At 38.5% G+C, this 23,436-nt stretch overlaps 1 protein-coding gene across 4 annotated transcripts; it reads right to left on the bottom strand.

Annotated features, from left to right (window-relative positions):
- Positions 1–331: 331 nt before the first annotated feature.
- Positions 332–23,436, bottom strand: LOC105489726 (putative zinc finger protein 66). 4 transcript variants are annotated; one of them, XM_071086653.1, is made up of 6 exons: positions 23,263–23,436; positions 18,537–18,776; positions 15,572–15,660; positions 14,677–14,803; positions 13,597–13,692; positions 332–2,124 (listed from the first exon to the last, which is right to left on the bottom strand). In XM_071086653.1, exons 4-6 carry the CDS (start codon positions 14,708–14,710, stop codon positions 461–463), a joined length of 1,794 nt encoding a protein of 597 aa, XP_070942754.1. In that variant the 5' UTR covers positions 14,711–14,803; positions 15,572–15,660; positions 18,537–18,776; positions 23,263–23,436; the 3' UTR covers positions 332–460. The 4 variants fall into 4 exon arrangements, with proteins under 4 accessions (XP_070942754.1, XP_070942753.1, XP_011753027.3 ...); XM_071086652.1 differs by lacking the exon at positions 18,537–18,776; XM_011754725.3 differs by lacking the exons at positions 15,572–15,660; positions 18,537–18,776.

Raw genomic sequence — 23,436 nt, 5'->3', positions numbered from 1 at the left:
ATATTGCATCTCTACTAAAAATATAAAAATTGGCTGGGCATGGTGGTAGGCACTTGTAATCTCAGCTACTAGAAAAGCTGAGGCAGAAGAATGACTTGAATTCAGGAGGCGGAGGTTGCAGTGAGCCAAGATCGTGGCATTGTATTCCAGCTTGGGTGACAAGCATGAAACTTCATCTCAAAAAAAAAAAAAAAAAATTGATTGAAAACTTGTTATAGGCTTTGCCACATTCTTCAGGGGCCACATTCTTTAAGGTTTCTGTCCAATATGAATTATGTGTAATAAGGGTTGAGAACTCCCTCTTTGTCACATTCTTTATATTTGTAGGGTTTATGTTCCATATAAATTCTCATATTTAGTAAATGTGGATAGCTGGTTAAAAACTTTCCCACATTCATCAAACTCATAGGGTTTCTCTCCAGTATGAATTATCTTATGTCTAGTAAGGGTAGAGGAGTGTTTAAGGCTTTGCCACATTTTCACATTTGTAGGGATTCTCTCCCATATGAATTATCTCATGTCTTCTAAGGTTTGAGGATGAAATAAAGGCTTTGCCACATTTATTGCACTTGTATGGTTTCCCTCCAATATGAATTTTCTTATGTGAAAAAAGGGTTGCGGGATGGTTAAAAGCTTTGCCACATTCTTCGCATTTGTAAGGTTTCTCCCCAGTATGAATTCTCTTATGTCTAGTAAGGGTAGAGGAGTACTTAAAGCCTTTGCCACATTCTTCACATTTGTAGGGTTTCTCTCCACTATGAATTCTCTTATGTGTAGTAAGGTGTGAGGACCAGTTGAAGGCTTTGCCACATTCTTCACATTTGTAGGGTTTCTCTCCAGTATGAATTATTTTATGTGTAGAAAGGGAAGAAAGGTACTTAAAGGTTTTGCCACATTCTTCACATTCATAGGGTTTCTCCCCAGTATGAATTCTCTTATGTGTAGTAAGGATAGAGGAGCGCTTAAAGGCCTTGCCACATTCTTCACATTTGTAGGGTTTCTCTCCAGTGTGAATTTGCTTATGTGTAGTAAGGTTAGAGGAGCGGTTAAAGGCTTTGCCACAGTCTTCACATTTGTAGGGCTTCTCTCCAGTATGAATTATCTTATGTGTAGTAAGAATAGAGGACCGACTGAAGGCTTTGCCGCATTCTTCACATTTGTAGGGTTTCTCTCCAGTATGAATTCTCTTATGTTTAGAAAGGGGAGAGGAGCGCTTAAACACTTTGCCACATTCTTCACATTCGTAAGGCTTCTTTCCAGTATGAATTATCTTATGTGCAGTAAGGGAACAGGAGTACTTAAAGGCTTCCCCACATTCATCACATTTGTAGGGTTTCTCTCCATTATGAATTTTCTTATGTTTAGTAACGGTAGATGAGTTGTTAAAGGCTTTGCCACATTCTTCACATTTGTAGGGTTTCTCTCCAGTATGAATTATTTTATGTGTAGAAAGGGAAGAAAGGTACTTAAAGGTTTTGCCACATTCTTCACATTCATAGGGTTTCTCCCCAGTATGAATTCTCTTATGTGTAGTAAGGATAGAGGTACGCTGAAAGGCCTTGCCACATTCTTCACATTTGTAGGGTTTCTCTCCAGTGTGAATTTGCTTATGTGTAGTAAGGTTAGAGGAGCGGTTAAAGGCTTTGCCACAGTCTTCACATTTGTACCATTTCTCTCCAGTATGAATTATCTTATGTGTAGTAAGGTGTGAGGACCAGTTGAAGGCTTTGCCACATTCTTCACATTTGTAGGGTTTCTCTCCAGTATGAATTTTCTTATGTGTAGTAAGGGTTGAGGACTGTTTAAAAGCTTTGCCACATTCTATACATTTGAAAGCTTTTTTTCCAGCATGTCTTGTCTTATGTCTGTTTGAATTTGAAAATTGATGACAGACTTTCCCATATTTATCACATTGAAATATTTTGCTCTGGGTAGTTGTCAAACGTTGGTTAAGTCCACTATAACCTCTTTGGTGCACCTTACACTCATCCACACCTTCACAGCCTTTTTTAAACTGTAAATTGTCATGTCCATATTTTTCATATCTTCTCAGTATCAGTTTTTGGAAAGAATTTTTTATGCTCTGCTCTGGCCAAAGATCTTGGGTAAAATGAGAACACAAAACTGAAAGAAACAATAAAAACATATTGCTTCAATTGCTAGACTCAGATAAATATACTTAATAAATCAAACCTATACAAGTATACATACTACATAAGCAAGATGACATAATAAAATATCACAAGCTGTAATTTTTTCCTGGACATATAAATTTAACCAAACATACTGCCCAAAATACATTTGTAAAAAATGTATAATTAAGTGTGTGAAGGGCCCCAGGTGAGCACAATGCAAAGAGCCACATAGAATAAAAAGAAAAGCCTGTTACTTATACCCAACAGAGCTCTTCCTGCTCTCCAGTATAACATTGTGCCTTTAAAAGTAAATTGTTGGTCAGGAATGATGGCTCATGCCAGTAATTTCAGCACATTGGGAGGTTGACATGGGTTGATCATGAGGTCAGGAGTTCAAAGGGAGCCTGGCCAAGATGGTGAGACCCTGTCTCTACTAAAACTACAAAAAAGTAGACAGGTGTGGTGGCAGGCACTTGTAATCTCAGCTACTCAGGAGAGTGAGGCAGAATATTGTTTGAACTCAGGAGGCAGAGGTTGCAGTGAGCCGATATCATGCCACTGCACTCCAACCTGGGTGACAGAGTGAGAGTCTCTAATGGTAGATATTGTAGTGACCAAGATCATGCCTCTGAATTCCAGCATAGGTAACAGGGTGAGACTCTGTCTCCCTCTCTCTCTCTCTCTTTCTCTCTCTCTCTCTCTCTCTCTCACACACACACACACACACACACACACACACACACACGTAAATTGCCAAATCCTGGTTTCTTTTTTAAAAAACAAGAAAAATATTGGCACATACATCTTTATTTTTGGCTTTTAGGGGTTTTTCTAGACACTGGTAAATGTCTCCCATGACATAAAATGCTGAAGGAAATGGTGATATAAGTTGGATTAACAGTTTGAGTCTGCTGCGTCTAAAGATAAATGTTACAGAAGCAGAGATACGGCCCTACCCCAAACAGGGAATAGGTATCGCAAGTAATTACTGACTATTAAGAGGAAATATGAATAAGCCAATTTAACTAAACAATAAACACAAAATTTTAGACAAGACACATCCTAAAAACATGTTTGAGAAATTCCCAAAATCTCTAGCCATGACAACTGATTTCAGACTATGTCAGGATAGTTATATTTTAAAGATTCTAACAGGTAGCTTTTTGTTAATGTCCAAATCTCAATCAAAGATTACAGTGAATACAAAATATTAGAGCAACATGGCCCCATCAGTGAGTGAAGATTATACCTCTGCACTCCAGCCTGGGCAACAGAGGAAGACTGTCTGAAAAATATAATAAAATAGGGCCAGCATGGTGGCTCATGCCTGTAATCCCAGCACTTTGAGAGGCTGAGGTGAGTGGATCATTTGAGGTCAGGAGTTCAAGATTAGCCTGGCCAACATGGTGAAACCTTGTATGTACTAAAAATACATAAAATTAGCCGAGTGTGTTTGCAGGCACCTATAATCTCAGCTACTTGAGAGGCTGAAGCAAGAGAATTGCTTGAACCTGGAACATGGAGGTTGCAGTGAACAAAGATTGCACAACTGCACTCCAGCCGAGGCGACAGAGAGAGACTCTGTCTCAGAAAAATAAATAAATAAGTAAATAAAATAAGTTGAATATTCAGCAAGTTAAGTAGGAACACAGACAACTACCAAAGATCAGAAAAATGAGAATAACAACCAGAAACATTTAAATAGCAAAAAACAAAAACTGTAGATATAAAAAATATTTAAAAACTGGAAAATTTCTGTAAAAATGAGGTAAACATGAGGAAGCTGAACAAACAAACTAGGATACACACAAAGATACTTATAACAAACATACATATAAGCAAAATTTCAAAAATCACGGATTAGAGAATTTTGGGAGCTGTAAGATAAAAATGATGTGTCATTTATAAGCATAGTCTCATGAGATAACAAGTCAATTTAGAAAAATATTTTTTGCAGGTGAGAAGGAAACTGCTATTGTTAAAGTTAAAATAATAATAATAATAATAAAAAGCTGTCAAGTCAGAATAATACCATCACCACAATTGTACTACCAAATAAGAATAAGTACTTCCAAAATAACCAAATCCTGAGAACCTACATTGGCACTGCATATGCCCTATATATCAAAGATACTGAAAGGAGTTTCTTCCACTGAAAACAATATAATGCAAGAAAACAACACATAATCATATGAAAACATGTAACTTTCTGGGAAAGATATGCACATACACAAAAATGGAATTTCTTACTTAACATTACCATAATGGTGCAGAAAACATTTTAAATTATTAATTTAAAAAATAGAAATTATTACAAACATCTGTTAACGAATATACAAACATAAAAAATATAATTAGCCAAATCAATAACAAAGTGAAGGCAGATGTAATGATGAAAATATTTTGTATGAAACTTAAGTTGATTTTTTACCACATTTAAATATATTGTTGGATCTTTTAGAGGTTTTATGTAAACTCAGAAGGTATCACTTAGAAAATGTCTGTACAGATACACAAAAGAAAATAAGAAACTGAAAGCATGTCAATACAAAAATAAAAAAAAACAAAAAAGAAAAAGAAAATGAGACAAAGACACAAGAATCAAATAAAACAATAAAATAACTTAAGTTTTTCTTTTGCAGAAAACTATTTAAATATATATATATAATTATCTCTCCAATTAAGAGACACACTTTAAATAAAAAGGATTATTAAAAATTTTTAAAAATCGAGATTCAACTTGCCTTTTTACAAGAGTCAGTTGAGATCTAATGATTAAAAAAAGCCTGAAAGTGGCAAGACGGAAGTAGAAATTTCATGTAAATATTAACCAAATGAGAGCAGAAGGGCTCAAAATAATATTACACAAGCTACATCTTAACTAAGAAACTGTTATATTTTATAAAATGTACTTTAAGTCAAAACTTCAAGAAGACAAAGAAGGCATTAAACAACATATGCATTCTTTCACTGGGAATCTATGACAAATTTGTTCATACATGTGTGTATTTGCATGTATGTATCTCATATTAGAGTTTCAAATATATAAACCAAATACAAAATTGAATACACATAGACAGCAATATAACTATAGTAGGATATTTCAATCCTTCATTTTCTGTAATAATAAAACAAGACAGAATATTAATAAGGGAACAGAGGACTAGAAGGCAGTAAAAAACCATTATTTCTAATGAAGATAAAGAGAACACTCCTCAACAACATCAGGATACACAGCCTTCTCAATAGCTCATAGAGAATTCTCCTATATAGACCACCTCTTAGACCAAAAATGAAGCCTTAACACATTTTTTAAAACTGAAATTTTATAGACTACTTTCTATGACAAAAATGGAATTACAGTGTAAAACAGTAATATAAATAATTGATAAATTTACAAATATATAGAAATGATAAAACACGCTCTTGAGCATGCACTTGTTCAAAAAACTGAGCTGTGTGCAGTGGCTCACACCTGTAATCCCAGCACTTTGGGAGGCCGACGTGGGTGAATTTAACTCCATCTCAAAAACAAACAATTGAAAAAGAAATAATATTGTGAAGATGTCTGTACTGCTCAATTTAATCTACAGATTTAATGCAATGTTTTTCAAATGTCTCATTGCATTGTTGAAGAAATACAAACAACAAATCCAAAAGTATATGGAATCTAAAGAGACAATAAACTACCCAACAATCTACAAAAAAAGGAACAATGTTGGAGGCATTACCATTTCTGATTTCAAAACACATCAAAAAGCTACAGAATTAAAATAATTTGTTATGAGTAAAAAGTTGAAAAAGTAGACTAATGAAACAGAAGGCAGCACATTCATTAACTTTTGCATAATTATTGCAGCATTGTTACTGAAAGGTAATAGGTAAAAGCAATGCAAATTTCTGTCACCAAATCATTCAGTAGATACAAAAATACAGAACTCTCATTAAGCTATTTAATGAAATGAAATGTAACCTTAGGACTTTGAAGGCCGGGCGCGGTGGCTCAAGCCTGTAATCCCAGTACTTTGGGAGGCCGAGGCGGGTGGATCACGAAGTCAGGAGATCGAGACCATCCTGGCTAACATGGTGAAACCCCGTCTCTACTAAAAATACAAAAAAAAAAAAACTAGCCGGGCGTGGTGGCGGGCGCCTGTAGTCCCAGCTACTCGGAGGCTGAGGCAGGAGAATGGCGTAAACCCGGGAGGCGGAGCTTGCAGTGAGCCAAGATCGCGCCACTGCACTCCAGCCTGGGTGACACAGCGAGACTCCGTCTCAAAAAAAAAAAAAAATGTAACCTTAGGACTTTGGATGGCCAAGGGGTGCCAATTACTTGATCCCACAAGTTCAAGATCAGCCTGGGCAACATGGCAAAACTCTGTCTCTACAAAAAATACAAAAAAAGCTAGCTGGGTGTGCGGGCACATTCATGTAACCCAGCTACTTAAGAGGCTGAATGGAGAGGATCATCTGATTTTGGGAGGTTCGAGCAGCCGTGAGCCATGCAAATACTCCTGGTTGACAGAGTGAGACCCTATCTCAAAAATACATGAGGCCAGGCACAGTGGCTGACACCTCTAATCCCAACACTTTGGGAGGCCAATGCAGGCAGATTACCTGAGGTCAGGAGTTCAAGATGAGCCTGGCCATCATGGGAAAACCCCATCTCTACTAAAAATACAAGAAATTATCCAGGTGTGGTGGCATGCGCCTGTAATCCCAGCTACTTGGGAGGCTGAGGCAGAAGAATCACTTGAACCCAGGAGGTGAAGGTTGCAGTGAGTTGAGATTGCACCATTGTACTCCAGCCTGGGTAACAAGAGTGAAATGCTATCTCAAAAAATAAAATAAAATAAATAAGTAAATAAGTAAATAAAATTATATTAAAAAAAGATATAGAATGCCTGAGTGGTTTTTTTCAAAAAGCATACACTATGCTCCCTACAAGAGACTCATTTTAGCATTGAGTCAAATAGGCTGAAAGTAACAGAATGAAAAAAAGTTATATTCCATGAAAACAGTAACAACAATTAAGATAATCATAATTATATTAGACAGAATACACTTTAAGTCAAGCACTACCATGGGACAATGATTGATATTATATTATGATAAAGTAAATTGATTTTGCAGGAATCTAAAATATTTATCTATCTATATGTATACGGGTATATAGCATCAAGGCTCCAAAATATATAAGCAAATATTGACAAAAGTGAAGGGGGACACATAGCAACATAATAATTGTAGACATCAAAAACCCATTTGCAATAATAAACAGAAAATTCAGACAAAAAATAAGAGAAAACTGAGACAATATTATAGACCATATTAATTATTTTGCATATAGAGGAATACTTGAGAGTGCATAATTTATAAAGAAAAAAGGTTTATTTGGCTCACAGCTCATCAGACTGTGCAAGAAGTACGTGTCAGCATCTGCTTCTAATGAGGATTTCAAGAAGCTTAAAATCATGGCGGAAGGTAAGGAGTAACTGGATATATTATATGATAAGACACAGAGCAAGTGTGAGGTGAAGAAGCCACGTTCTTTTAATGAACCAGCTCTTATTTGAATTGATAGAGTCTAATCTTTTTGGTTACCAAGAGTATGTACCAAGCCATTCATGAGAAATTCACCCCCATGACCCAAACATGTCCCACCAGGTCCCATATCCAACACTGAGGATTTATATTGCAGCTTGATGTTTGGACAACAGGGATATCCAAACCATATTATAGACCAACTAGGCTTCACAGACACATAAAAAACTCTCCCGTCAAAACCAAGATAATACACAATATTCTTATTTGCATCTGTTATATTCTGTCAGGACACATTCCAAGCTTTATTAAATTTAAAAATACCTACTGGGTGTCATGGCTCTTGCCTATAATTCTAAAACTTTGGGAGATCCACTGAGGCCAAAAGTTTGACAACGGCCTGGGCAAAACAGTGAGGTCCTAACACTAAAAACAAGCAACCAATTAGCCAGACATGGTAGTACATGTCTACAGTCCTAGCTACTCAAAAAACTGAGGTGAAATAATAATCACTTGAGCCCAGGAGGCTGAGGCTACAGTGAGCCACAATTATGCCACTGCACTGCAGCCTGGGTGATGATAAGATCTTGTCTCAATAACAACAACAACCAATCACTTTAAAAACACTAAAATTATATACTGTGTGTTTTCTAACAAAAACTGAATGAAACTAGGAATTAAAAGCAAAAGTCAAATGGGCAAATTCACAAATAATGTGAATATGGATCACACTCTTCAACATATTCTTGCTCAGGGGACAAAAAAAATTATTTTTATTTTTATTATTATTATTTTGAGATGGAGGTTCACTCTGTTGCCCAGGCTGGAGTGCAGTGGCGTGATCTCTGCTCACTGCAAGCTCCACCTCCCGGGTTCACGCCATTCTCCTGCCTCAGCCTCCTGAGTAGCTGGGACTATAGGCGCCTGCCACCACGCCCGGCTAATTTTTTGGATTTTTAGTAGAGATGGGGTTTCACCATGTTAACCAGGATGGTCTCAATCTGCTGAACTTGTGATCTACCCACCGAAGGAAGGAAGGAAGGAAGGAAGGAAGGAAGGAAAGAAGGAAGGAAGGAAGGAAGGAAGGAAACAAATCACACACAAAAAATATGCAACACAGGACCTGGAAGATAATTGAAAATCCATGTATTTTGTACCAGTATTCAAAAAAGCCAAAAGGCTGAACCACCCAGATATCTCGTGATTTATAAACACATCAAAAAATGTAACACATACATACAATGGAATATTATTCCACTTTAAAAAGAACAATCTTATCACATTTTAAGATGAACATTGAGAATATTATGTCACCTGAATTAATCCAGTAACAAAATTATGGATATTGTATGATTCCAATTATGTGAGATATCTTAAGTAGTCAAAATCATGAAATCAGAAAATGGAAGGTTTGTCTGTCAAGGGCTGGAGAGAGGCTAAAATGAGCAGTTGGTACTTAATGGGCATTGAGTTTTAGTTTTACAAGATGTAAAGTTTCTAGAAGTATTTTGCATAACAAGGCGAATATAATTAACATACCTGAAATGAACAGCTTTTTTTGAGACAGGGTCTCACTCTGTCACCCAAGCTAAAGTGCAGTGGCACAATTTTGACTCCCCCTCAATCTCCCAAGTAGTTGGAACCACAGCTGCAAACCACCATGCCTGGCTATTATTACATTTTTTTTATAGTGGAGAGTCTCCATATGCTCCCCAGGCTGTTTGAGCTCCAGGGATCCTCCTGTCTTAGCCTCCCAAAATCCTAGGATTACAGATCCGAGCCACCACCACGCCTGGCCCTGAAATGTAAACTTCAATAGATTTAAGATGGTGAATTTTATGTTATGTGTTTTTCAGACAATTTTTTTAAAGAAAAACTGAGAAAAAACCAGAATTACATATTGTTTTGAAAATTACCTTCAAATCACAAAAGTGTTTCTCTCACAAAAGTAAATATATGTTAATAATTAAACACATGGTAAAAATAAGACTATCTCCATGAGTAGTCACTTCAACAAGATAAAACTACCATGGAAAATAAGCTAAGAAAGAATATAAGATAAGCCATAACTAAAATTTGGGTCATATTTATAGATAAACAGACATACATATGTAATCTAATTGTGATAGACATGCATAATTTATCTCTTAAACCTCAAATTGACTTAAAATGTACAAGCAGAATTGCAAATTATCTAAAATTATAATACATTAAGTAAAACCAAAACACCCAATAAACTAATGTAATAAACCTACACTGAGGACAGGCACAGTGGATCACAACTGTAATCCCAGCACTTTGGGAGGCTGAGACACGCAAATCACGAGGTCAGCAGTTCCAGACCAGACTGGCCAATATCGTGAAACCCCGTCTCTGCTAAAAATGCAAAAATTAGCCAGGCGTGGTGGCACACACTAGTAGTCCCAGCTACTCAGGAGGTCAAGGCAGAAGAATACCTTGAGCCCTCGAGGAAGAGGTTGCAGTGAGCCAAGATCACACCACTGCACTCCAGCCTGGGTGACAGAGCAAGACTCTGTCTCAAAAAAAAAAAAAAAAAAAAAAAGAAAAAGAAAAAAACCCTACACTGAAAAAGCACACTAATATAAAACTTCAAAACAATAATAAAAGAAATGTTTACTCATAAAACCTAGTATGCAACATTAATGTATCATTAAAAAAATTATCAGGCTGTGTGCGGTGGCTCACAACTAGACCAGTTTGGCCAACTTGGAAAAGCCCCATCTCTACTAAAAATTAGCCAGGAGTGGTGACACATGCCTGTAACTCCAGCACCTGAGAGACTGAGGCATGAGAATTGCTTGAACCCAGAAGGCGGAAGTTACAGTGTGCCACGATCACACCACTGCACCCCACAGGCTGGGTGACAGAGCATGACTCCATCTCAAAAAAAAATAGTTTCTAGATAACTGAAATATTTAATTGCTAGTGTGTACTCACGAACTGCAGGTATTTTGAATCATTGGCATGCACTGTGTGGCAGTAAAATTTTGGAGAATATGCGGTATAAATAGAAGATTCTAATGAGAAACTTTAAAAATTAGCATTTAAAAGAAACTAGAGTTATTTTTAATGTTTTAAATATATGGTACTCTTACATAAAATGAAACTGCTGTAATCCAACTTTAGAAGCAAAGAGTAGCCTTACATTGTTAAATAAAAAAATATATAATTTGCAGAATAGGGTTAGGCCCTCTGATACGTAAAACAAATATTGAGAAATAAACTACATTATTATTTATATATAGGCTAAAAAAGTAGACGAAAATCCTTTAATTCCTTTTTGCCTGCAGCAAACTTAAATTTATAAGTAAATATTTTAGTAAATATGAGTCCCTATGAATTATCTAATTTACTTCAGGCACACCATGCAAATTCTAACATATTGTCCCAAATATCTGAATCAAAATTTACAGACAAATCTGAAAGAGAAAATAGAAAGTAAAAATGTATAGGGAAAGTGACATCAGTAAGAGGAAAAGATTAAAATTCCCTATTTTCATATTCCCTTACAGCAAAAAAAGTCAGCCCTCTCTGACAAAAATGCTTTTATGAGAGAACCAGGCATTATAGCTCACATCTGTAATGACAGCTACATGGTACATTAAGGTTGGAGAACTGCTTCAGGCCAGGATTTTGAGAATAGCCTGGGTTATGTAGCAAGACACCATCTCCAAAATAAGCACCTCTAAGGGAGATTTGAGATCCAGGGAGGGAGTTGTGAAATCTTGCTAAAGCTTAAGATTGAGAAGTGTTCTATTCAGAAGGTAGGCCCTTAGTCAGGTGAAAAACTACAGGACCCCCATTCATGGCTATGCACCAGGATAGGGTTCACCCAACTTGGTCCCACTGAGAATTCTGAACTTACTCTGTAACCAACCCAAACTCTTCCCAGCCACGGTCTGGTAGAGGTCCTGCCATTCCAGAGACCTGGAGGAAGGCACCCATTTACAACAATGTAGGCAGGCCTGCAGACCGTGGCCTTTACTGAGGTCCCTGAAGCAGTTCTATGACAGTTTCAGTTACCTGAGCCACAGTTTATGGTCAGTTCTGCCCACATAGAAATCCACGCAATTGGGTGGGCAGGGTGTGGTGCCTGTAATTCCAGCACTTTGGAGGACTGAGGTGGGTGGATAGCCTGAGATCAGGAGTTCAAGACCAGCGTGACCAAAATGGAGAAACCCCTTCTCTACTAAAAATACAAAATTACCAGGTGTGGTGGTGCATTCCTGTATTTGTAGCTACTTGGGAGGCTGAGGCAGGAGAATCACTGGAACCCAGGAGGCAGAGGTTGTGGTGAGACGAGATCGCACCATTGCACTCCATCTTGGGCAACAGGAGCAAAACTACATCTCAAAAAGAAAAGAAAACAAAACAAAACAAAAAAGAAACCCACACCGTTCCCTGAGGAAATGCTTCTAAAATCAGTTTATGAAAACTCGAAGAGGTGTTTGCTCCATCAAATTCAGACACCAATACAAAACTATATTGTGCCCACTGTCAGTGCTTCTCCTTGAATGTAGTACTGGAAGTATGTGGCGGAAGAATTATTCACAGAAATAAAAAAATCCAGCCAGGTGCAGTGGCTCATGGCTGTAATCCCAAGATTTTGGGAGGCAGAGGCGGGCATATCATCTGAGGTCAGGGGTTGGAGACCAGCCTTGCCAACAGCGTGAAACCCCATCTCTACCAAAAAAATACAAAAAATTACTTGGGTGTTATAGTGAGTACCTGTAATCCCAGCTACTCAGGAGGCTAAGGCAGGAGAACCGCTTGAACCCAGGAGGCGAAGGTTGCAGTGAGTCAAAGTCACACCACTGCACTTTAGCCTGGGCAAAAAGAGTGAAATCCCCTCTCAAAAGAAAAAAAAAAGAAATAAAAAAATCCATTGAAATTGAAGAAAAATAAGTCAAAAGTTGCTGTTTGTCGATCACACAATCTTATATTTAAAAAACCATAAACAGTACATTAAAACCTGTCTAAACTAATAAATACACTCAGTAAATTAGCAAAATATAAAATTAAGCACACAAGTATATGTATGGTTTCTTACACTTAAAGTATCTGATGAGGAAGAAAAAATCTTATTTAATGTAGCATTAAATAAATTTCTGAGAAAAAATTAACTAAGGAGGTAAAAAAAGTTTACAATAAAAAAGTTAGAAAATCAAAATTAATTTTAAAATATTTTATGTCTATGGATTGAAAGAATAAATGTTATTAAAGTGTCATATTATCCAAAGTGATCTATAGATTCAATAGTCTTCCTATCAAAATTGCAGTGTTTTTTTTTTTTTTTTAAGTAATGGAAAATACAATTCTAAAGTTTACATGAAACTAAAATAAATTTCAAATAGTCAAAGCAATTTTAAGGAAAAAGAACAAAGCAGGATATCATACTTATAATTTCAAACTATATTTTAAGACTGTATAGTAATAAAAATAGAATGGACCATGCACAAAAATGGACAAAAAAATGCAACAGAAACTACTACTCTCACGCATTTCAGACCTGATGCAAAAATAGAACTAAAAAATAGTTTTAGTTTCTCAAAATAAGTCAGATATTTGTGTGTCCCCAAAACAATGAAAAATCAGCCAGATTGTGCAGTCTCTTATATGCCATGAAGACGACTTTGGCTCTCACTGTGAACAAGAAGGAGGCTTACCAAAAGGAAAGGAGAATTTTTAGAGAATTTAAAAGCATAAGACAATATGCCCCTTTGTGAGAGCAAAATTTAAAAAAGAAAAAAAAACAAAAAAAAACAAAAAAAAAAAACAGCTGTCCAGGAAGTTCCTTTGGAACACAGCTTCCCGAATCACACCTTAAGAACTGGCTTTCTCTTTGACCTTGGGCCTCTTATCTGTGTTGTCTGTTGTATTCACTTTCACTCGCACCTACCTGGGGGCTTGCCTACCATCTCATGTCTCTTCATAGTCAAAGGTTTTTTTCCTTGCTCCAGACGGGTGATGAGGTCTGGCTTTGAGACAATAATACCTGTTTTATTAAAAATAAATAACATGAATCTTGCGCATATTCTCCAATTACAAGCTAGTAATGTGCTCAGGAAAGATGATGTGATAAAATATTTTAGTAAATTAATACCAAAATACAAATTTGTAACAGAAATTTCTAAATATTTAGAAAATACTTTCAATTCGCCTGGTGCGGTGGCTCACGCCTGTAATCCCAGCATCTTGGGAGGCCGAGGCGGGCGGATCATGAGGTCAGGAGTTCAAGATCAGCCTGGCCAGCATGGTGAAACCCCATCTCTACTAAAAAAACAAAAATTAGCCGAGCATGGTGATGTGTGCCTGTAGTCCCAGGTACTCAGGGGGCTAAGGCTGAAGAATTGCTTGAACCTGGGAGGTGGATGTTGCAGTAAGCCCAGATTGCACCACTGCATTCCAGCTTGGGTGACAGAGCGAGACTCTGTCTCAAAAAAAAAAAAAAAACTTAATTCAGAAATGTGGAAAGTTTGTATTAAGATGAAATATCTTGAAGAAATTTTTTTATTTTCTTTCTTTCTTTTTCTTTTTCTTCCTCAAGACAGAATCTTGCTCTGTCACCAGGCTGCAGTGCAATGGCATGATCTCGACTCACTGCAACCTTCATCTCCTAAGTTCAAGCGATTCTCCTGCCTCACCCTCCTGAGTAGCTGGGATTACAGGTGCGTGCCACAGCCCACAACTAATTTTTTGTACTTTTATTAGAGAGACGGTGTTTCACCATGTGGGCCAGGCTGGTCTCGAACTCCTGCCCTCAGGTAATCCCCCAGCCTCACCCTCCCAAATTGCTGGGATTACAGGCATGAGGCACTGAAGTAATTCTTTTCTAAATGAACAAATTCTGAAGATTTTCTTGAAAAACTGGATCTGAAACTCTTTTATAAAAAGAATAAATTACTAAAAAACATTCCACAAAAAAGAGAAATAAAACATTTTGTGTATATTATGAATTATGTATTAAAGTTTTTCTCACCAAGAAAGACCAGGTTTCTGTAGTTCTCTAACATCACATCCCTATATAAATTCCGCTGTGCAGTGTCCAGGCAATGCCACTCCTCCAGAGAGAATTCTATGGCCACATCTCTAAATTGCAATGGCCCCTGAAACACACACATGCACACATTTTCACCGAGTGATTATGGGTAGAATTTTTAATTTGACTTAAGGTGAAATGAGAGAGTGAATACAACTGGTTCTGACTTACAGGATTGATTACAATTATCCAATAAAATAATTTTCAACACAGAAATATTCTCTAAAGTATTCTGCAACTCTGAGAACAAAGAGGAGCATAAGATCCACATCAGTTCATGTATTTTTATAGATAATAAAGTATAAAATTAAGGGCATGAACACAAACATGTACATTTTTGAATGCATATTTATATCATATGGAATGAGTTGTGAATATTTTTCTTTTTTTTTTTTTTTTTTATTTTTTTTTTTGAGACGGAGTCTTGCTCTGTCCCCCTGGCTTGAGTGCAGTGGCACTATCTCGGCTCATTGCAAGCTCCGCCTCCCGGGATCATGCCATTCTCCTGCCTCAGCCTCCCGAGTAGCTGGGACTACAGGCGCCCGCCACCGCGCCCGGCTAATTTTTTTGTGTTTTTAGTAGAGACGGGGTTTCACCATGTTAGCCAGGATGGTCTCGATCTCCTGACCTTGTGATCCGCCCGCCTTGGCCTCCCAAAGTGCTGGGATTACAAGCGTGAGCCACCGCGCCCGGCCATGTTGTGAATATTTTTCAGATGAGAAATACATGTTGAGTTAGAAGGCACCTCTCAAATTTTAGTATGGATAATAAGGTGAAGACCCTTTTTTCCAGAAGGAATAAAGTCTGATTTTTTTTGAATTTCTAACAAGCTCACCAATAATGTCAATGTTTTTGGCCCAAGAAGGATATTTTGTCAGATATCCAGTAAGCGGAAGAGTCTGGGTTTTTTCCAGTTTTTCTGGCCTGTAAACAAAGATAAGAGCCTTCATTTTCCAATGAAAAATACGAAGAAAAAAAAAGAAAAAAGAACAGCTGCCAGATTAAATATGATTGTTTATGCACATCAGCTGCATAATGAAACTTAATAATGAAGAGAAAAATAATTAGCTATATAGTAAAAAAAAAAAAAAAAAAAATCGTCAGAGAGCTATTTAAGCAAGGGAATCATTAACCATTAACTGCACTAGGAGAAATTTTCATGATGTCCTAATGCACACAGAAGAACACAGTATCACTGTTGAAATATTTCTTCTTTAAAAAAGCAAATAAAATCTGAATTTAATCAAAAAGAATCATCATAAGTTTTATGCAAACCTCAAAATGCAGACACCATCTATGTTCTGTAGTTTCTAGTAGTAATTTTAAGTAGGCTTCATTTAGCACCCTAGAGAAGGTATCTCCTAACAATTTTTTTCAGAATTTCTCATAATAAATGCCATCACATTTAAATGAGCAATTTTTTTTTTATTTTTTGAGACGAAGTCTCACTCTTGTCCCCTAGACTGGAGTGCAATGGCATGATCTCAGTTCACTGCAACCTCACCTCCTTGGTTCAAGTAGTTCTCCTGCCTCAGCCTCCCAAGTAGCTGGGATTACAGGCACCTGCCATCACACCAGGCTAACTTTTGTATTTTTAGTAGAGATGGGGTTCCACCATGTTGGCCAGGTTGGTATCGAACTCCTGACTTCAGGTGATCTGCCCGCCTGGACTGGGATTACAGGCGTGAGCCACCGCACCCGACCTAAATAAGCAATTTCTTAATCCTGTTCGGCATACAGCTAACAGAATACACGAATGCAGCCTCAACATTATATTTTCTCCACCTTTTACTAAGGACCACAGTTTTCCCCAATAGAAATGCTGAGTATCCACCTCTTTCCATGTTCAATAGCCACAAAGGGAACATTTTTAATATGGCAGATCATAAATTCTTGTTGATAAATCTGCATGGCATATAAGAAGTTATTCTGTACAGAATGTAGAGAAGGCTCTGGGATACAGGAAAGAAATACTTTTCAGAGACCCTTGACTATCATAAGAATTTTAAGAAGTACTTAAACCAAACTCCTTAGGGAGGAAAAACACAAGTAGAGAAGTAAAGGTTTTCAAGTACTAAATGCATGGCAGTCCAGGAGGCAGAGTGGACACAGCTTTCAGCTGAGGCATGTTTACCTGAAGAAAATCCTTTTTTTTTTTTTTTTCCTATCTCCTCCTTCTATAGAATTCCTTCTCAGACGAGATTCTCTGGACAAATTACAACTGCGTCTTGAGAATATGCCTTTAAAGGTGTCAGTACCACGTGTTTACCTGCTAGCATGACATCAACTGGCAGAATAACAAAAATATCCACCCATTTCTGTCCTTTAAAACAGAAGAGATTCAGGAACAATGAGCTGCTCCATGAAGATGAAAATATAAGTTTCTCCTTTCCTGTCCTCAGGTGCCCTCCCCTGCCACAGACACTAGCAATTTCTGCTACAGTAATGGAAATATGCATGAACTACCAGTCCCTTCCAAATCCAAACAGAATAGGCCCTATGACCACCCTTTAGTGCAAAGGTGGAACTTAACTCTCATGAATGTATTCTGAAGCCTTCATCCTTGATTCTGGCCTCATCTTAGAGTCACAGGAGGCCCTTCATTAAAACAGCGTGGATGCTTCCACCCAGAACAATAAACAGAACCTGTGGGGAGGGCACAACACATTTCTGCAAATTGACCATGTGATCCTAATAAGAGGCCTGGGCTGATAATCAATAAGCTAAGTATTGCCTCTCAAGCTTTAATGAGCTTATAAATCACTTGATAATTTTGGCTCCACTTTATGTAATATAATTCTGCAGGTTTGAAAAGGGTCCATGAATGGGTGTTTTAAACAAGCCCCCGTCAATGCTCATGTTGCTTCCCCTTAGTGCATTATTAACATTAGAGTTTAAATGTTCTATTAAACCCAGTGCTTGCAGAGACATTGTATTTAGAATCTTGTTTTCCATTCCTGCAGATCCAGTAGTTGCTCCATAAGTCACAAAAAAGTAAATATAAACAGAATCAAATTTTGTCTAAACCACATTAACCTTTCTTCCTGTATCTTTTTCATCTGTCTATATTTAGCTTTTATTCTGTACAATTTTAAAAAAAAATTGATGACAGAGGAACAGAAGAAGACATAAGGATGCTGGGCCCTTTTTCTAAATCCTGGAAATTATTAAACCCAGCACAGCACAGGATCCCTTAGGCTTAGCACTCTTGTCACAACCAAATACTTCTGGTACAAACAAGGACAACCCATCTCCATCCTGAAGTTTTATATTCTTTGCTGGCTCTTTAAAGTTTACAGAGGAAACAGAAGGCAGCAATGTCTGAGTAGGTCTGTATTTTAAAAACACCATGTACACGTGTACTAATGCAATGTTTATTAAGTAGGTACTATGTGCTCAAGAGTATGATACACAGCACTGTGCTGGACATAATACATTATGTGATTAATTCTCATAACACCCTGGGAGTTGGTACTAAGGGTTTAATAATTTCCAGGATTTAGAAAAAGGGCCCAGCATCTTTATGTCTTCTTCTGTTCCTCTGTCATCAATTTTTTTTAAAATTGTACAGAATAAAAGCTAAATATAGACAGATGGAAGAGATACAGGAAGAAAAGTTAATGTAGTTTAGACAAAATTTTATTCTCTTTATATTTACTTTTCTGTGACTTATGGAGCAACTACTGGATCCGCAGGGATAGAAAACAAGATTCTAAATACAATGTCTCTGCAAGCACTGGTTTTAATAGAACATTTAAAATCTAAGACCCTAAAGTACATACTTTATTTATCCCACTTACCTGCTTTGGGGTTTCAGGAAATTGTGAGCACCAGCTCTAGAAAGACAGCAGGATTCACAGCCAAAACTCTGATCTCTTATAATCAGTTCTCTGAGGCAAGACTCCAAGGTACGGTCAGACCAAAATAAGGCCTCCAAAAAGGGTGAATCTGAACAGGTCTGGGGCAGGGTGGGGTCACTATGTAGAATTCTGCTCTCTATGCCACTGTAGTACCACCAGTTTTGTTTTTTCAAAGGTTACCTAAAAAAAAAACCTTAAATCCCAGAGTTTCTGTAATTTTAATATTTTCTAGCCACTGCCCTGTCAACTTTATGCTACATACTAATATGCAATTTAAACAAATCATTTAAGGTTTTCTAGGGAATTTTTTTTTTTTTTTTTTTTTTTTTTTTTGAGATGGAGTCTCACTCTGTTGCACAGGCTGGAGTGCAGTGGTGCCATCTCAGCTCACTACAACCTCTGCCTCCTGGGTTCAGGTGATTCTTCTGCCTCAGCCTCCCTAGTAGCTGAAACTACAGGTGCACACCACCATGCCCGGCTAATTTTTGTATTACTAGTAGAGACGGCATTTCACCACATTGGCCAGGCTGGTCTGGAACTCCTGACCTTATTGTCTAACATTTGAATTCTGACGCCACCCAGAGTCAACACAGACCCTGATTCAGGGCTCAGTCCCACCACACTGTCCTCACTGCAGATGCCAGTCAAAAAACCCATGGGTCCATCTATGCTTCTGAGCTACTGTTTAAAAACTTGAGACTCCCATAACCTCTCTGAATTTTAATAATTTGGTAGAGCTACTCACAGAACTCAGCAAAACACTAGTTATGTTTACCAGTTTAATATGTGAGATGCAGCCCAGGAAAAGCCAAATGGAAGAAATGCATAGAACAAACAAAAGAAATGGAGATGGATGAAACACATAGATAATCCTGGGAAATATTTGTGATTAATAAAATTCTCCATCCTTTGTGTGCTCCAGGAACAATTTATGGAAAGAAACACTATTCCCGTTATGACTAAGATAGTGCTCTCTTTTCTTACGTATCACACAGCAAGACACACACTCTGCACATTTTCTCCTTTTTCTCATTTAAAAAAAAATCAGCTGAATTTGTCTTCAGTGGTCAAAATAAAACATTTCTTCACATTGTCACCCAAGTTGGAGTGCAGTGATGCGATCTTGGCGAACAGCAACCTCCACCTCCTGAGTTCAAGCAATTCTCCTGCCTCTGCCTCTGAAGTAGCTGGGATTACAGGTGCCCATCACCACACCTGGCGAATTTTTGTTTTTTTGGTTTTTTTGAGATGGAGTTTCACTCTTGTTGCCCAGGCTGGAGTGCTGGCACAATCTCAGCTCACCACAACCTTTACCTCCCGAGTTCAAGTGATTCTCCTGCCTCAGCCTCCCGAGTAGCTGGGATTACAGGCATACACCACCATATCTGATGAATTTTTTTTTTTTTTTTTTAAGTAGTGATGGGGTTTCTCCATGTTGGTCAGGCTGGTCTCAAACTCCCAACCTCAGGTGATCCGCCCGCCTCAGCCTCCCAGTAATTTTTGTATTTGTGGTAGAGACAAGATTTCACCATGTTGGCCAGGCTGGTCTCAAACACCTGACCTCAGGTGATCCACCTGCCTCAGCCTCCCAAAGTGTTGAGATCACAGGCATGAGCCACTCGTCCTGGACTAAAATATTTCTTAATCAAACTTTACTTAAGTTTATTTCCCTCCCTGAACTTTGAGCTACCCTCAGTCTGAGTCAACATACAACCCCATTTTGCATCCTTCCTAAGAACATGCTGATTTCAGGGTAAGACATCCTCATCTAAAATCTGACTTTTTCACTCTCCATTTGCCATTCACCTCCCACCTTTCTAACCATGTTCACTCCTCCCTAAAAAAGAAAGCCCTTTTCTGCCGAAATCTTTGCAAGCTATAAAGATCTTATACTTAGTTGGTACCTTCTCCTGTTGCAATAATTTTTTGGAATTCATTTTTTTAAAATAAATCTAATGTTTTTATTTTACAAAGTATAGAAAGTGCCGCAAAACGTAACGACTTCATCATCACTAAGACCCTCTCAGTTTCCTTTCATCTTAACCTCAAATGCATCTGCCTTTGGATCCCCAGCTTTCCAGGGCTCTATAGCTTCTCTCAGGATAAAGGCTCCTTCTATGGCTGGAGTGATTAGGCTGGGACATCTGCAGGGGAGGCTCCCCAGAAAAAAACTGAGTATGTAATAACATCCAGTTGCAGGCTTAGTATTAGCCTTAGCTTGGAGTCACTAGGTTCAAGCTTTAATTTCCATATCAGAATTAGTCACTTGGTTTTTGAAACTAAGTGTTTGAAAAATCCAGGGAAATTACTCAAACGCAGGGTTTACATAAGGGAAGGAAATTTTAAGGTTCTTACGTTCTTTTTTTTTTTTTTTTTGAGATACAGTCTTGCTCCGTGGCCCAGGCTAGAAAGATCTCAGCTCACTGCAACCTCCATCTCCTGGGTTCAAGACATTCTTGTGCCTCAGCCTCCCAAGTAGCTGGAAATACAGGCATACGCCACCATACCTGGCTAATTTTTGTATTTAGTAGAGATGGGGTTTCACCATGTTGGCAGGCTGGTCTCAAACTCCTGACCTCAAGTAATGAACCTGCCTAGGCCTCCCAAAGTGCTGAGATTACAGGCATGAGCCACTGCACTTGGCTAAGATGCTTGCATTTTATACCTCCATAAGAAAAACATATATATCTACTTCTTTCAGACAATATATGTATTATTTTATTATTTATCTTAAAAATAATGAAGTAGGCCGGGCACGGTGGCTCATGCCTGTAATCCCAACACTTTGGAAGGCCAAGGTGGGTGGATCACAAGGTCAGAAGATTGAGAACATTTTGGCCAACATGGTGAAACCCTGTCTTTACTAAAAATACAAAAAAATTGCATGGGTGTGGTGGTGCACACCTGTAATCCCAGCTACTTGGGAGGCTGAGGCAGGAGAACTGCTTGAACCTGGGAGGCAGAGATTGTGTGAGCCGAGATCACGCCACTGCACTCCAACCTGGTGACAGAGTGAGATTCTGTTTCAAAAAAATAAGTAAATAAATAAAATAATGTAGTAAAAAATTAGTCATATGGGAACACTTCTAGAAGGTACCATGTTTCATCACTTATAATTTAGCATTTAACTCAGAACTCAAGAAAAAAGGATATAGAACTGAGATATTCACTGTCACAAATTTACCCTGCAAAAAGAGGAACTAATGTGTTGATGAATCTATGTAACTCATCAACTATCTACCACATTTTCCTGTGGAAATACATTCATTGTCCACAGCCAAAATGGAAGAGAGATTTTCCCTATTTTTTTCCTTGGTAACTAGGATTCCTGGGAAACATGGTGAAACCTCATCTCTACTAAAAATACAAAAATTAGCTGGGAGTGGTGGCGCGTGCCTGTAGTCCCAACAACTCCAGAGGTTGAAGCAGGGGAATGGCTTGAACCCAAGAGGTGGAGGTTGCAGTGAGCCGAGATCTGACACTGCACTCTAACCTGGCGACAGAGCAAGACTCTGTCTTAAAAAAAAATAATAATAATAATTAATTGAGGAACATGGGGTACACCTGAGGCCCTGCTTGGGACACATGTGAAAAGTGCCAGGGAAAATCAGTCCCCTGTGGGATGTGAAAATAATTGAGTGGCAGGCAATTAGACTGAAGAGGCCCTAGTCCTCGGATTTCTATTTCTTAAAAAAAAAAAAAAAAAAACTAAGCTCAAGTGCATTTTTTGGTAAATTACTACATTAGGGGAAACAAAATTCAAGCTTAAGCAACTATAAACTGCCAGTTAAGCTCAATTACATAACCAGGAAATTTCCACCTTGATTGTACAACTTAAGAAACTACATTACTAAACCTAATAAATTACTGAATTTGGTTTTCTTCCTCATGCATTTCACAAATGTCTCTTCTTCAAGCCCCTCCATGGACTACAAACTACAAACTGTAGCTGGGTGCTCTACAATTCTTGACTCACTCTGATTAAATTGTTTGATATTTTTGCAGTGACTCCCATAATTTTTTTTTTATTTTAGACAGAGTCTTGCTCCGTCGCCCAGGCTGGAGTGAAAGAAATCACAGCTCACTGCAACCTCCGCCTCCCAGGTTCAAGCGATTCTCTCACTTCTGCCTCCCGAGAAGCTGGGACTACAGACATTCGCCATCACACCCAACTGATTTCTGTACTTTCAGTGGACAAGGGGTTTCCCCATTTTGGGTCAGTCTTGGTCTTCAACTCCTGACCTCAACTGATCCGCCCGCCTCGGCCGCACTTTGACCAAGCCCGGCCCCATACAATTGTAAGCAGAAAAGAGAAACTGTGAACCCCACAGATCAAAGTTCTTCCCATTCACGAACCCGCACCGAGAGTCAGGATTCTTCCCTGACACCCTCCGGTGGTCCTTGCACAATCCGGGAGAGACGCAGCACTGCGGGTGCAGAGCTGCCCACAGAGCGCTCCAGGCCAGGGGCACAATCACTGCGCGGGGAAGCGACATGACGCCCGGGGCCAGGTTGTCAGCGTACCGCCATCTTATGGCTGAACGGGACTGAGGTGGAGCTGGGTAAGAAGAATTCGGGGTGCAGATTGTGGAGCTGACTGCGGGGAGGCCTGAGTACCGCCAATAGCCTCTTCCCCTCTATCCGGACGCTGGACCGGCACTCTCACCATTTCTAGGCTTCCAGGGGGTCCCGGCGTCTTAGCTGTGGATCTCCCAATACCTGCAGGATACAGGGCCACACAAGCTGGGCCTCTAGGAGCAGAGGACACAGAGCAGTGAAGACCAGACCTGGAGCTCCAGCTGCAGCAAGAGACAAGGACCCCGCCAAATCCGGAAGCCGT

This window comes from Macaca nemestrina, chromosome 20 (genome assembly GCF_043159975.1).
Source record: "Macaca nemestrina isolate mMacNem1 chromosome 20, mMacNem.hap1, whole genome shotgun sequence".
NCBI classification, from domain to species: domain Eukaryota; kingdom Metazoa; phylum Chordata; class Mammalia; order Primates; family Cercopithecidae; genus Macaca; species Macaca nemestrina.
This window is presented reverse-complemented; position numbering and strand designations above follow the sequence as displayed.

Bases quoted from the DNA above. Each gene is read 5' to 3' on its own strand.
- LOC105489726 (XM_071086651.1), bottom strand. From the start codon at position 14,818: ATGTGTGTGTTTCAGGGGCCATTGCAATTTAGAGATGTGGCCATAGAA. The intron at 13,693-14,676 runs GTGAGAAAAACT...TTAATAAAACAG, and splicing joins CAGAAACCTGGTCTTTCTTG to GTATTATTGTCTCAAAGCCA. The intron at 2,125-13,596 runs GTAGGTGCGAGT...TGTTTCTTTCAG, and splicing joins GATGGTAGGCAAGCCCCCAG to TTTTGTGTTCTCATTTTACC.